The following is a 14,545-nucleotide window of genomic DNA, read 5'->3' on the forward strand; positions in this document are numbered from 1 at the left end:
ATAAAAAGCTCCCCAAAAATGTGTGTTAATCTCACGATCGAGCGGAATAAATTTACGTAAAACAAATGCAACCATCAATGAATCAATGCAACTGGCGGGAAAAAAAATAGAAGAGATAAAAGCGAGAGAGCGAACGGAATATGAAAAAAAAGAAAGCAACTAAATGAAATGAAGTGGTCGAAGGCAAAGCCGACCAACATTGTACACCATACATACATACATACATACATACATACATTGATATATTTACAAACACTGGAGTACCGTAGCGAGTGAATTATTTTGTACCCGTCGCATTGCCTGGATGCATCCCGCGTACGAATAAATAAATAAATAAAATCTAAAACACCCTGTGTACTCCCGCTGTCACGATGGCTCTTCTGTTGGTTGGGTTGCTACTATTATTTCTACTACTACTACCACTACTACTGTCGCCACAACCAACTACTCTGCACTGTTGCGCCTAAATCTGTGCGTTTGCACTTTTCTATAACGAATACAACTACATCTAAATATATATATATATATATATATTATCTCATTCTCTCTCTCTCCTCCCTCTCGTTCTAGTTCTGTGCTAGTGTCATACAGTTTGGAACCCGTTTTAAATCTTCTTCAGTTTGTCGCAAAGAAGCAGCAGCAGTAGAGTGACGGAGATGGAAATTTACAACAAAAGAAAAAAAACACGTACACAATAGAGGTCCACAGTCCGAGCCCTAGTAGTGGTGGTAGTGGTTTTAGTAGCTGCCACAGTTGGAGCATAATGTCCAGCGCCTTGGGGATATATTCTGGTGCCACCGCCGCACACCTGAACGTGGCACGGCTGTGAGATAATACTTTCGTTTACATTGGAGATAAATGCCTCGTGAACGCGCGCGCAGTACCATCCCATCACGAGCAGGCACACTCGAGCACGCGCATATTGTGCCAGGTCGATACCTTGAGCCGCTGCGGGTTCTTCGGATCGGCGTGCAGGACATCGATGTGGTCGAGACTGGACGGTGCACAGCACGGCTTCGGCACGTCGTACTTGATGTGCTCGTGCAGCAAACTCTGCAACAGTGCGTGATGCGTCGCCGGATTAAACTTGGTCGGGCAGCGGCCACGGCAGAACCCCGCATCGAAGATCTTCGGCTGGATGATAAAGTCGAAACCCTCGATATCGCGGAAGTCTACCAGCAGTGGATGCCGACAGCAACGCTTGTTACCCGCCGTGCAGGCGGTCGTTTTCGGTGGCGATAGGTAGTCCCGCATCTGGGGCCGGTAGCGCTGCAGCTTGGAGCGCTTCTCCCGCTGCACCAACCGGCCGACCACGTTCAGGACGGGCGTTTCGTCGTAGGTGCGAAAGTAGGGCGACGAGTCGTGGACGATGTGGACGCCGTGTGCGTGGCAACCCTCGCAGTACAGCTCCAGCCCGAGGTTCTTGCGCGATCCATCCAGCCAGGTGCGGACGGCTTCCTCCAGCGGCAGTTGATACCAGCGGCTCCCGTTCGGGGGAATTTCCTGCACGGCTACCGTCTTGGAGGCCAGGAAGTGGCGCTCGTACGGCTCCACCAGCTGGTACACGTGTATCGTCACCGTGCGACCGGACTGCAGTGGTTGAGGATGCTGCTGCTGCTGTTGGTGGTGGTGCTGCTGATGCTGCTTGAACCGTACCCGTCCCTTTCGCCGATGGCCATGAGCCTGCAGCTGATGTTGGTGGAGCTGTGCGGGAGACTGTTGTGCCGGCTGTTGAACCTGATGCGCCTCCGGCTGCGGTGGCGGCTGGTGCTGCTGCTGTTGCTGCTGAGTGTGATGTTGTTGTTTACTGTGCGCGTTTGTGCTGCGTGCGCTGTTTTGTCTTCTGGTTAGCATGATGTTCAACGACGACTCTTCGATGTTCTCGGGCGAGATGGGCGGCAGCTCGGATAGGGACTGCCGATGCCCCCGTCCCGCATGATGCAGCGACTGTTCGAGCGCGTTGGTTGGGTTATCGACGACGGTAGAGTCACCGCCCTCATCCTCACCGTCCGTCCCCGGGGAGGACGGATCGTGGTAGAGTGAGGGCGACTGGAAGCCCGTCATCTCACCCGTGCTAGCGTTTCTCGTCGGTATATCGAACCGGATGTAGACGAGATCGAAGTCGTTGTTCAGTGATCGCTTGCGGCGCAGTTTACGATGGTTTAGCGCATGATCTGGAAGTGGAAAGGGAGGGGGGCGGGGGGGGGGGGGGAGAGAGAGAGAGAAAAAAAAGAGAATACGTCAGCAACGGCACTGGATATAGGTCGCGGTAATCAACCAACTGTTTATTGGTTTATTTACGCTTTTTTTTTCTTGGGAGCCCCAACCAATCCACCCCCTAATGAAGAGAGCGAATTAACAGCCATTTCGATAAGCAGCGTCACATCTTGTGTCCTTTACCATTTTCGGATTATTCAAATGGAGAATCGAGTTTTAAACGGTCCATAATTTAATGATGGCCTTAGAACTCCTCGCCCCGTCCTTTGGCGCTGCGTCTAAGTCTAGGTACTCCAAAACTCCACTCCAAAACGTATCGTACCTTCGGATGATAGAGCTTGAAGCTTGCACAAGAATTGCGGGAGTCGAAATCAATGCAGCTGTCTATGCTAATTCTCTTTTGGCCAGCAAATATCGAGCACAACAGTGTGCTCACGGAGTCGCCGGGACGCAAATCCTCCAATTTATGTACCCATTAATGTTTCACTTTACGTCATCCCTGGTCAATGGGTCGCTTGGGGCCGATTCTCGCTTTATCAGGTTCAGTTTCAGGTTGAATTTAGAAGCGTACCTTACGACCTTGACCCTGGACGCATCATTGGGGAAAAGGGCAGCCAAAGCCGAAACAAAATAAAACGGTCGGTGAAATTGTGCGACCTTTATATTTTCGAATTTGCTCCTATTTGCTGCCTGGAAACGTCCATAAAACTGTCACCCATTTTTTTTTCTATGTTTCGTCCAACTCCCACCCTTCCCCATCTTTAACTTACCCGTGCCTGGAAAGCTGAAGAGATGGCGCTCCTCGGGCCAATCCTCCGTGTTTCTGGTCAGGGAACGGCGACGATTGACACGGTCCAAATATTCGGCATACTTGGCTTCGTACTCCTGCGGGCTGATGTTCATCTGGGGAGGGAGAAACGTTCGAGGTAGAAGGTAGAATTAAGCGATAGTGTAGGAATTTTAACAAAACAAACTGAAAACGAAACGAAAGTCACACACACACACACACATGAGTGGTTTGCACGAAAGTGAGCGGGTTATGATGGGAAAACCGTCCAGCCACAAACGGTTTGCGCAAAACAGAGCCATAATCCTGTTGTCTTCGATGTGTTTTTGATCTTCGATTCCCTGTTTTGGGACGGAGCGTACGGCGGACGTGGAGGCATTCGGTTCCACGTCTCATTCCGGGGCGAAACATTATCATGCATAATGAAACAAGTCGACCGTTTGAAAGTGGGCACTACGGACCATCCGCCGCTGTGCCGGCCGGTAAACGTCGTCACGAACTTTTCCGTGGACCGGTTTTTTTTTGCGGTCGCTTAGATTGTCGGTGCACTACGGAGCAAGCTTTGACACGCACCACCGCACGTTTCACAACATTGCGCCATGCCGGTGGGCAGTGGGCAGGGGCAAAGATTCGCCAAAAAATTGTTACCGCGCCGAGGTGCGGAAAAAAAACCCTGCGTCAAACAGGTGCCAAATTTATGTGCCAATTAATGTCGATCGGGTTCTTGGCTTCCACCGCATCCGCATCCGTGAGGTACGTGTCGTGGCCGGGATTTGTGACGCGAGTGTCGACACCACACGGTGTGGCCGCGTCGGAGTGAAGCGTTTTTTAAGCGGAACAAAACTTCCAAACTCATTATGGATTATGAAGTATGTCATAATCATAATGTTTAATAGTATCGTAAATCATGTCGATGCCATGCTGTTCGCTCTGGGAATTAATGGACAATATTGTTTTCCTCGCGAACCCTGAGCGTAGCTCGTTGTTTGATGAGAATTGTTAATACTTAGCATTGTTAACAATAGAACTATCAAGCGTTTTTCATTGATAGTCACTTTATAAACAATTTCGATGTCCTGGATTATGGTTCAATAAGTTCTTGAGTTCTACATACTACAGACTTTATACTGCACTGTTCATACTGCAAAACGGTGTTCATACACCGTTTTGCTGATGTGCTTCAGTTGTAATGCGCCTGGATGTATGCAACATATTTTAATTTAGTATGAATGAGCAAATTACTTTGCAACACACGCTACCAACATTCATGTACAGTCACTTCCCGAGTTACGCGAATTCGAGATACGAGAATCTTAAAATTTTGACAGTTCGTGTAATTTTGCAAGTGGAATTGATTTTTTTTTTGTCAAATATAAAATTTTCCCATAAAAACGATATATTTTAATATTTTAAACAATGATTTTGGTAAAAAATTATTCTCATTGACCAAATTAACCTTTAAAATATCAATTATTGATCTGCTTCGTATCGTGAAAAGAAGAAATCGATCACTGAACACTCCATATTAAGGAAATTATAAAGGGAGTTCGAGTTATGCGAATGTTTCTGGCACCTAACTCGGAAAAAGACTGTAATCGTTAGTAATCGAACTATTTTAACACTAGGAATTATTTTAACACTACCGAAACAGTCATTTTGACTGGAACGCTTCATCTTTATCACACAGATGTCTGATGTAAAAAGAATCTACCGTAGTTGATAAATGATTAATAAAGATATAAACATATTAAAATACAGCCTAAATATTTGAAATTGTTTGTGCAGAGACTGTCAACAAAAAACACGCTTAAACGCTTGGTAGCCCAAGTGTGAAACAGACGAGCTATGCTGTATTGATCGCAGTAGGATCATGATCATAATACCCTTCAAAGGTGTTCTAGAACACTTGGCAACATGCTACAGAGCATGGCCACCGAGTATCTTTTGCATCGCGCACAAAAAACCCAACACTTGTGTGTAATTGCCTACTTTGAGGCGTCGACAACCCAACCCAGTAGTTGATTTATTTGTCAGCGTGAGAAATTAAATCCCAAGGTCGCAACATTTGGGAAAGTCCGTGAACGTTCGTGTGTGTGTGTGTGTGTGTGTACGACCCACACATCTCCCAGATGCGATTACGTCCGAACATTGTTTACTACACATGACCATGTGCAAATGTGCGAACGGTGAGCTGTCTGTTCAGCTACTCCATTCAGTTCACACGCCAAATACATTCCACAATCAAATGCCCCGCCTGGAAGGGAACGGGGCGGGCGGGATGGTGCGACGCGTTAAGATTCCACGGGCAACCACCCATCATGACGCTAATCGGCCCACTGTTGACGATTCGGTGCAAAGGAACGAAACAATTTCAGGAATTTGCAATGTCAATTAGCGAGCGCGCGTGCAGACAGTGAAAATGGTAGCGCATGGGGTAGGGGCGGGTTCCACCGTAGGTCACGGATTCGAAATCGAACCATATGTTGGTTGGAAATGATCGCTGTAAGAAGATTATCACCTCCCATTTCTCTATTTTCTTCCGCTCAGTGATCGAAGATGATCGGTAGATAACGATCGTGTGCAGGTGATGAGCTACACGGGTGGTCTGCTACTACTCCTGTTATTATTACTACTACTACCACTGCTCTTCAGGGTGCTGGAAGTTGTTGTTTTCAGGTGTCATCACGTCTTCGTCGGGACACGTTGTCCGGTTGACCTCGCATTGGCAGGGACCGCCGTGGAGGGCAAGTAAACAAGTGTAACGCACCTCTCGCACCCAGAGCCAACGTACATTTTCTTGCGCAAAGATTCAAGTGCTCCTCGGTTATGATGCGGTACCCCCTCCGCCATCGAAAGGGCCAAATTTGATGGAATCGTCCGGTGTGCGTAAGCGTAAGGTTCGCACGAAGCTGCCACAGTGTTGAGTGCAAATATTTTGACAGCCCACTTGACGCGGGCCGCAGCTGCACACCGCACGGGAAGCTGATTTGTGGGGCGCTCGCGGAGTCCCATGCAGGCCCGCACGATAAATGACACCACCGGCTCGCGTAATGTGACCTATTGTGTCTATTGAACGCACCACACTTTACACTAAAAGCGTCTCGCCGAGCGGGGCTTGGAGGTTAAAGATTTCGCTGCCCTTTGCTGTAATGATGTGTGCTGTGTGTACACTCCGGCCTGAAAAGCCGTCCCATAACGAATTGGAACATTCAAGAAAGGATGGCTTTTCTATAGCGCGATAAGGATAAAGAGACTGTGCCGCTTTCCTGAATGACCTGAAAAGCCCATTGACAGACCGGGGCACATAATGGAAGGGTTTTGATCCTGCGCAGGGCGAGCCAGGAGGTGGGCTGTTGCATGTTCGAGGGCGTTCACTGACCGTCTGGCAGTGGCGAGTGTACACACTACGAGCTTTGTGACGTTCAACCGGAACGAAAACCTTCAAGCATACATCCTGATTTAAATTGTACCATACGCGTCTTCAGCCAACTGGCAAGGTTGCGTGCACATCGGACAGGCAGTGGAAGGTACACACACACACACACACACACACACACACACACACACACACACACACACACACACATAATGATGCTAATAAGGTAGACGGGCGCGCGCCCTTAACAGTAAATATTGCTCGGTGCTGTAAAGCCTCCGGGTTTGGACAAACGAAACCCGGCAGCCATTAGAGAGACGCGTCGGTTGGGCAACGCGGCGTGTGAATCAAGTGTCAACTCCAGCTTCTTCCAAAAAAACAGTCGTATGGTTCGGGTGTGAATGGGTTCCATGCGTCCGGATGGACTGTCCTGAGCCAGTTCCAAGCACTCTAAAGCAGCTTTACTTTGGATCACTTCATTCCCATAAGGTAGAGGTCGATTATCGGAAGTTTATTTAAGCCATCTGCTCGTGGGACGGAACGATGCGCTCGGAGTATGATTTTATCTCTCTTCCTTCCTATCTATCCGGTTGGTTCTATTTTTTTTATTGACTAGAGTGTTTACACGTGTCGGAAATTGGATTGAAGTTTTGCCTCGTTCCATTCCCACAGAAGGTCGTTGACATGTTTAGGAGCTCCCGAATCCGATTAAGCTACCGTTGGTCTAATAATCATAAAGCACCCATCCTCAACCGAACGGGAAAATGTATTACGCTCATCAGAATTAACGATTATCTGTGGTCTCAGATCCGGTACATGGATTTATGGACAGAAGAGTACAAAAAAGCAAGCTCAGTAACTCATCTCCAGGTTGCCTTCAGGAGCTTGGGATGTACAAGTCAACCCCCGGTGATCCCGGCCAAACTCGGAAGCGGAGTAATCCAAGGGATTGTTTGTCTAGCACGTCGGTGTTTGGTCCTCGGTGCATCTTCCCTCGCTGCTCGTGCGATGACGGTAATCCGACAATTTTACGGTCATGATCGAGTTGGGAACGGAAAGCAACACCCCCATGAAGGATACCCTTTTTCGGGTTAGCGAGGTCACGGGGTGTGCCATATGCCTCCGGTAATGGGTCGTTTATTGACGGAGGGTTTTTTTTTCGGAGGGTACTGATTATAAACCCATTTAAAGCCGTACCCTTGGGCTGGGAGGGTGTTCTCGGAGCACTCGATCCGATTTTAATGCCGTGCGCATCGGGACCGAGGGTCCCCTATAGATGGCGCGTGTGTGTTTACTTAGGCTGCGTGGTTAAAATGGTCGGATTTTGGTGTCCGCAAAACCCGCCCGAGATGATTTAGTTTGACGTTTGTGGTTTTTTTTTTCTTCTCTCGTTTTGATTTAAGAGATTGATTTTTTTTTATAGCCAACGCACTTCGGGACCCTACGGCCCCGGCAATGCAGTTTAACGCTGGCTCTATTACAGTGGTATGATTTCTTACGAAGTGCCAGAGTTACGTGCACTTATGATGTTTGTGGTGATGTGTACTTAAACTTGACTTTCCATCGAATGGGTAGAATGGGACGGGGAGGGGGATGCTTGACGTTTTTTGAGCCCTTCGGGTGGCAGCGTACACAAAACCATCCGCATTGTCACGGACCTTGTTGGGACGAGGGGTGGCACTCCCAGCGAATGAGATGCAGGGCGGCGCAATAGACGCCACAAGCGTCTCCATTTCTTGACGACCATCACGCGCGCGCTCGTGACAATTATGAGCGGAGTGTGTGTGTGTGTCTGTGTACCAAACAAAACATTGATGCCCTCGAGAAGGGCTCGTATTTCATACTCCCGTCATCGGTTCATCATCTAGCAAAGCAAGCTTCGTACGAAGCCGTTGCATTCGCTCGGAGAAGATTGGGATTTGAGTCGTCTGTTAGGCAAATTTTCGAACCAAACATTCGCGGACCGATTCGTTGAAGAATTCCACACCACCCGAATGGAATTGGAAGACCATAAAAAAAACCTAATGCCAAAGGCAACGGTTCGCACCGATCAAATGGGATGCTAATGTTATGCGAATGTGATCAGTTTCAGCCGATCGAGTGTATTTTTTTTTTTAGGAAGACGACTCTTGTTTCTATGTGCAACAGAGCACCGATAGGCAACGGATCATTGCCGGATTAACTTCATTTGGTAGCCTAATTCTCCGAGTCGGGTCATAGTTCAGTTTGCTTTTGATAAAGTTGATTGCTATAGCAGTTAGATTAGAATACTTGTGTAACATTTATCTTCAGACACTGTTTTGCAAAGCTCGTCCAAGAAATGCCTCTCCATTGCCAAGGTTCTTTGGAAGATTTCGAGAGATCCAAATTTTGCAAGTGCCTTTAAGCCTGGTGCGTACAAAACAAACAATCAAGCAGGTTGTATGAGGCTCCGTGTATAAAGGATGAAAAGAGTATTTTCGGAAATAGTTTTGCAAAGCTCGTCCATGGAATACCTCTCCATCGCCAAGGTTCTTTGGAAGGTTTGAAGAGATCCAAATTTCAGTTACCGGTGACTTCGAGTGATGTCTAAGTCCAACGATCAAGCAGGTTGTATGAGACTCCGTGTAGAATGGATGAAAGGTGTAGTTTCGGAAATAGTTTTGCAAAGCTCGTCCAAGGAATGCCTCTCCATCGCCAAGGTTCTTTGGAAGGTTTGAAGAGATCCGAATTTCGCGTACAAGTGACTTTAAGCCTTGTCTAACTCAAACAATGAAGCAGGTTGTATGAGGCTCCGTGTAGAAACATCTCTCCGCCACGTACGGCTTCGGTTCCCTGGAGTGTCTTCTCCAACACCTAACGCCATTGGCAAAGCACTACACTGGATGTCATCATCATTGCACGGTATGACACCATCCGGTATTTGCTTGGGCTTGTGGCGAGCTGCAGGACCACACGCAACCGCGTCAGTTCCCATCGGCTCCTAAACCTGGACCACCGGATTTGCAAATCGGCTTACTTCACCGGCCGTGCCGGGCACGCATGAGTACGCATCGCAATTTGCAAAACCCCGTAAGCCGGCGTAGTCCGGCTTGAGTAGCGTTGTTTGCACGTATGCACGCCTCGCCAACGGGACAAGAAAAGAAAGCTCATCTTCATCTGTCACCTGCCGCAGAGCAACCGGAACGGAGTTGTCCAACGCGGTGGGCCAATGTTTGCACAGTGCGAATAACCGAGGTTCATTTAGTGTGGTACTGGATGGTGAGATGTGTGTGCTGCATAAATTACTCCAGGCCGCGATCGGTTTCCCCGCTCGGGAAGGTACGGTGGACAGATGCAGAATAATCGCCTGCCGGCCGACCACAGTCGAACAACGATAAATAGTAATTAGCGGTGCGGTGGCAATGAGCGTGTAGCCACGTAACTGAAGGACCGGCGTGCTGGCCGCAAGCGAGCCGGAGCCATCCAGCGGGAACGAGATGGACGAACTGCACGATATAAGTTATCCAACAGTCATCTTCAGTCGGATCGATCATTCAACTGCACCGTACATCGAAGGCTGTGGCAACTTGAGATGGCGGCAGAACCACCGCAACAGCAATGTGGTGCTTATTTTGTGATTTTTAATGATGTACTGAGGTCCCTTTTTGGGCGATGGGCAACAGAATGTGCTGAATTTGGGCAGCTGATTGAGAGCCGTGCGTTACATTGTTCTTTCGTTGGGTGAAGCGAAAAGTTTTGTGGGTACATAGACCTTTGTTGTTGTATAAAGAATTGACTCAAATCTCTTATCGGGTAGTCTCTTGACGTAAGCATGTAAATCAACCTTATTAGCGAACCTTTTCCCCTGGTGCGTGATTCCATTGGAAGTAGAGAATATTCTCAACAAACAACCTCATTTCGTATACCGTTTGTGGCCAAACATACAACCGTAAATCATTATCGTGTGAACATGGGCACACTTTTACAGCCGTTTGTTTCGGGACGGGTTTTGTGAGGTGAGTTGTTTCTTTGGCGCCTTCTCTCACGCGGTACGTTTGCCCGGTATCTTAACAGTAGCAGTAGCAGTAAAGATTGTAATCAAGCACCTAACCCGGTCGTACACCTTCCGTACGAATGCACCGACCGTCCGGTCCTTGCCAATCTGTATCGGCTATTTATCACACGATCCACGTAACTGTGGTACTGATTTTGGGGTTTCGAATGGGTTTTGCAGGAACACGACTACAACAAGAAGAGCCCGACTGGAGCGTGCAGCGCGCCTCGGTACCACGAGCCTCAGGTCACTCGTGCTCGGTAGCGATAAGGATCGACTGCTAATTAGGTACAGCAGATCGGAATTGATGACTCCATCCAGTAGGTAGCTGCAAAGCCGCTCCCGACCGCTCCGAGGGCTTTGCTTGCCGTCTCTAAACAATCTCAATACCCTCGGGCATTTGGGGAGCCTTTTTAATACCCCGCACCAAACGCAAACGTGACGAGAAACTCCCGAACTTTACAAGTGTTTTTTTTTTGTGAGGCCTTTTGTTGGCGATTTTTCTGCTTTCGCATTGCCAAAACAAAAATTGTGCCGATTCATCCACACTGCATCCGCAATCTGGGTCTGGAGTTGATCCGAACACACCGGTTTGCGGTACTTCTGCCGGCGCTGACGAACGCTGACGCTCCAAAAAGCTACGATCGGTGTTTCGATCTTGCTTTAAGCGCACCGCCTCAAATCCGTAACGTGGATCACCAGTCGGTTGGTTTGTGTTTGATCTTTCGGCCTGTTGCAGATTTCCTTTTCGCCACTTTTTTGCTTCGGCCCCGTTGGGGATTTTCTGTCACATGGGGATTTCCCCTTTTTCGAACGGTGAGAAACGGTACTGCCTTAATTCCTCCCACTCCCCAAAAAAAAAAGCTCCCGAAAAAAGATGCCTAGCAGCCGATTAGTTTGCGATTAGTACGCTCAATTTGTCGCTAAGGTAGGGACGGGTAATATATTTCGTCACCGTCGTATGTTGTCGAGACGGTGTTTGTGATGAAAGACTTACAACAGCGCGCAGAGGGAATTCCCAACCGACGCGTTGCTATCGGCTAAAATCTCCCCCGAAACGGTGGTCCCGGATTTACTGAGCATGGGGCTCATTTAATTATTACGTAACACAAAAATTTAAAATTTTCGGCTGCAATACTGCCTAGGGAATTTACGGACACTTAAAACACAAATATAAAGGTTCTAAAAAAATGGTTATTGGTTGATAAAGCAATTTTAATGGTTCCATTTCTGTCATTTTACACTTAAAGGAACATCAGAAATTTAGAGTGGCAATGAAAAATTTGATGTGAAAAAATACGGTTAAATTGCATTAACTTTTTAAAATTAATTAACTTTTAAAATTAACTTTTTTTTAGCTGATGTGCTGACTTCCAACACGACCATAGAAGTACCGATCATGATTCCGCACGTTCTAGCTATCGAAAGTTGCTCATTGTTCCGGGAATGATCGGATGTCTTGGATGCATCAAAAGGTATTGTACTGACAATTCCGAACGTTCCTTCCGAACAATTCCGAATCCTTCCGATTTTAAAATTAATGCTGCTTTTGCTTAAACGCAGGAGGATTCTGAGGCTGCTTGGAGATTTGTTTTATAAATCGACGATGCTTGTTATGTGGCAATAAATGTAAACAGGATCCACCACTACACACCCGCATCCAAAACCACGATCTGAGTGGACATCAAAAAATATCAATGGGTGGGTATCAGAAGATACCGAGCATCTTAACCTTTAAACATAAACAAGTAGATAGATAACATGGATTTTATATACAAATCCCTTAAATTAGTCAATTTTTCATACATAAACTATGAGGCGGGCAGCTAAGATTCATTTTATTTTATGTCACATAACAAAAAGTTAACGCTGGTGATAACCCCATCCCCTTCCGATCAGCGTTACGTAATAATTGAATGAGCCCTTAAATTTGTGGGGGTATTTTTTTCGTTGTTCCAATCTGCACACCAAAGTGGTGGCAAATTCCTTCCCATATCTCAGATTTGGGTGAGGTTCCATTTTTTTTTGGCGCGATCGTTGGTGATTTATAACAATTGCCTATTAATTAGAGCACCAGCATTTCCGCAAACACCCAACAACGGTTTGGTGTTTTGGAGATTGCTGTAGATATGCAGCGCGAGGCACTGGACCGGCGTCGAATGATGGATGGTGCTGTTCACTGTCATCCGCATGATGGCTCAATCGCGGTCCGTGCCAAAACTAACCACCGCCGCACTATGATAACACATCAGAAAAAATGGCACTTTTTTGTAAAGATAAAAAGCTATTTTAAGATTGTGTTTTTGGGTGTTTTGCTATTTGTAAGCTGATTGGGACAAGAATAATATCAACGCTTTGTTTAGGACGGTGGCCGCTCGAAGCAGGAACGAGCCGTGTGAACGGGAAACACCGTTCCTTTCCTCATTGTACACTTTTCTATGCGGATAGTTTTATTGCATAAACTGTCCCTAATTATCTTGAACATTGGAAAGAAAGACTGCGTGAAGGTCTTTTAAAAACACAAACCAGCGTGTGTCCTCTTGGAAGAACTTGGGGAGGAAAACAAGATGAGAAGATAAGGCAAGATGACAAGGGAAATAGCGAAAGCTAGCCAAATCTCTCCATTGTTTTTACCTATTCGCTTTTGTGTATTGGACAACGTGGTGGAAATCCGGTGTTTTTTTTCCCCCGTCAGTTTTACATTGCGCCTTTCAAAAATAAAAGCAAGAGTCCCAAACGATCATACGAAAAGATCGATGAAAAATGCAAAAGAATAACAGTACGCACACCCGCTGGAAAAAGGGATCAAGGGCATGACAAATTGTTGCCAGCGTGACGTGAGCGAAGCTCGGAGTATTTTGTGGCGGGAGTTCCTCGTAATGTCCAGCCCGGGAAGCTGACTCGCAACTCGTCGCTGTTTTGTGGGTGCAAGATAAAGATCGACGCTACAGCAGACTGTGCAACTCATCGAAGGATCAACACGGGAAAGTTATGTACATGCTGGCAGCACGGAACACACAGAGACACAGCAGCGTACATGGGTTTGAACACGCATCTCATGCGCCCGTACTCGGCGGCGTCGGTAATCCGTCTGTAAGTACGCATAATCTGCCTGCTACCCGGCCACAGCTGGAGTTCGGCGGGATCTTAGTCGGCCGTCCAATGCCGCACCATGTTGATGCAGTTGCAGTTGGGTGCATATATTTTTGCTTTTTTTCGGTGAGACACATGAATTATGGAAAATTGAGGGCAGGATGTTTACTTTCGCTTCGAGTAATTACGAATGTTTTTACGCTGTTTTACCTTCCTTCTCTACCGCGCTGGTTAGATCTTTCACTCTGGTAGAGGATCGTTTAGCTAGGCGGGAATTCTGAACGCCTGTGTCCCACTGTACCGGATTGCGGGAGAAAGGGCATGCAAACATATTCTACCAGCGGGTTTGGTTCGAACATTCTGCCGAGGCCAAAGCGCATTGTTTCGTGTGCGTTGTAAGCCAGACAATATCCAGAAAAGCCACTGTACGTCAGAACGTTATTTGTTGCAACAGAAACCAGATGTATACCGAGGGGCTCGAGGTACCGAATGCGTTAGTCATGAGGATCTTATCAGAATTGCTAAGGCGACCCAAAAACCCAGGAACCTTACTGGGTACTCTATTGCGTTTTTCCTCCGTCCGCTATCACCAGAGAATGTTGAGCTGGGCAGCGACGCTGACGGCAGTGCAAAAGATTCCAGAATCGTAGGTACTTCCCCTTACGAGGTGGATTGCCAAAAACAAAACCCAAAGCAGAAAGAAAACATCTGACAAGTCATTGTGCGGAAACCAAATCGAAAGCGCACGGGCGTCCGTTTGGCACGAGCTGCCGGGTATTTTTCGGGCTGGACGTTTGATGCGCTTCGATAAGTAATTATCTGATGATGTTTCGTACCGGCCGTCAAGTGACATCAAGTGTCATACCGGCACTGGTAAAGGTTGGATGATGTTGTGGTACGGGCGTGCAGCAAGCAGTAAGCGGTGAGTCAAGTGTGTCGTCAATTAGTTTCTTTTTTTTTCGAGGCACCGGTAGTAGTGATGTGTCATACGATTCAGTTCGCGACTCGTTCCCGGATTCTGGTGCGAACCCATCGGAATCGATTCCGACCCGTGGGT

The 14,545-nt window shown here is 47.4% G+C and overlaps 1 protein-coding gene across 1 annotated transcript in view; it reads right to left on the reverse strand.

The window, feature by feature from the left end:
- Window positions 1-891: 891 nt before the first annotated feature.
- Window positions 892-14,545, reverse strand: part of LOC128707959 (uncharacterized) — a 34,054-nt gene continuing 20,400 nt past the window's right edge. Inside the window, exons 2-3 of the mRNA XM_053802917.1 lie at window positions 2,988-3,120; window positions 892-2,174 (exon numbers count right to left, since the gene is read on the reverse strand). Of these exons, the coding sequence (XP_053658892.1) occupies window positions 892-2,174; window positions 2,988-3,120 (1,416 nt within the window). The remainder of the gene's footprint in view (window positions 2,175-2,987; window positions 3,121-14,545) is intronic.

The sequence above is a fragment of the Anopheles marshallii genome, chromosome 2 (genome assembly GCF_943734725.1).
Source record: "Anopheles marshallii chromosome 2, idAnoMarsDA_429_01, whole genome shotgun sequence".
Lineage (NCBI taxonomy): Eukaryota > Metazoa > Arthropoda > Insecta > Diptera > Culicidae > Anopheles > Anopheles marshallii.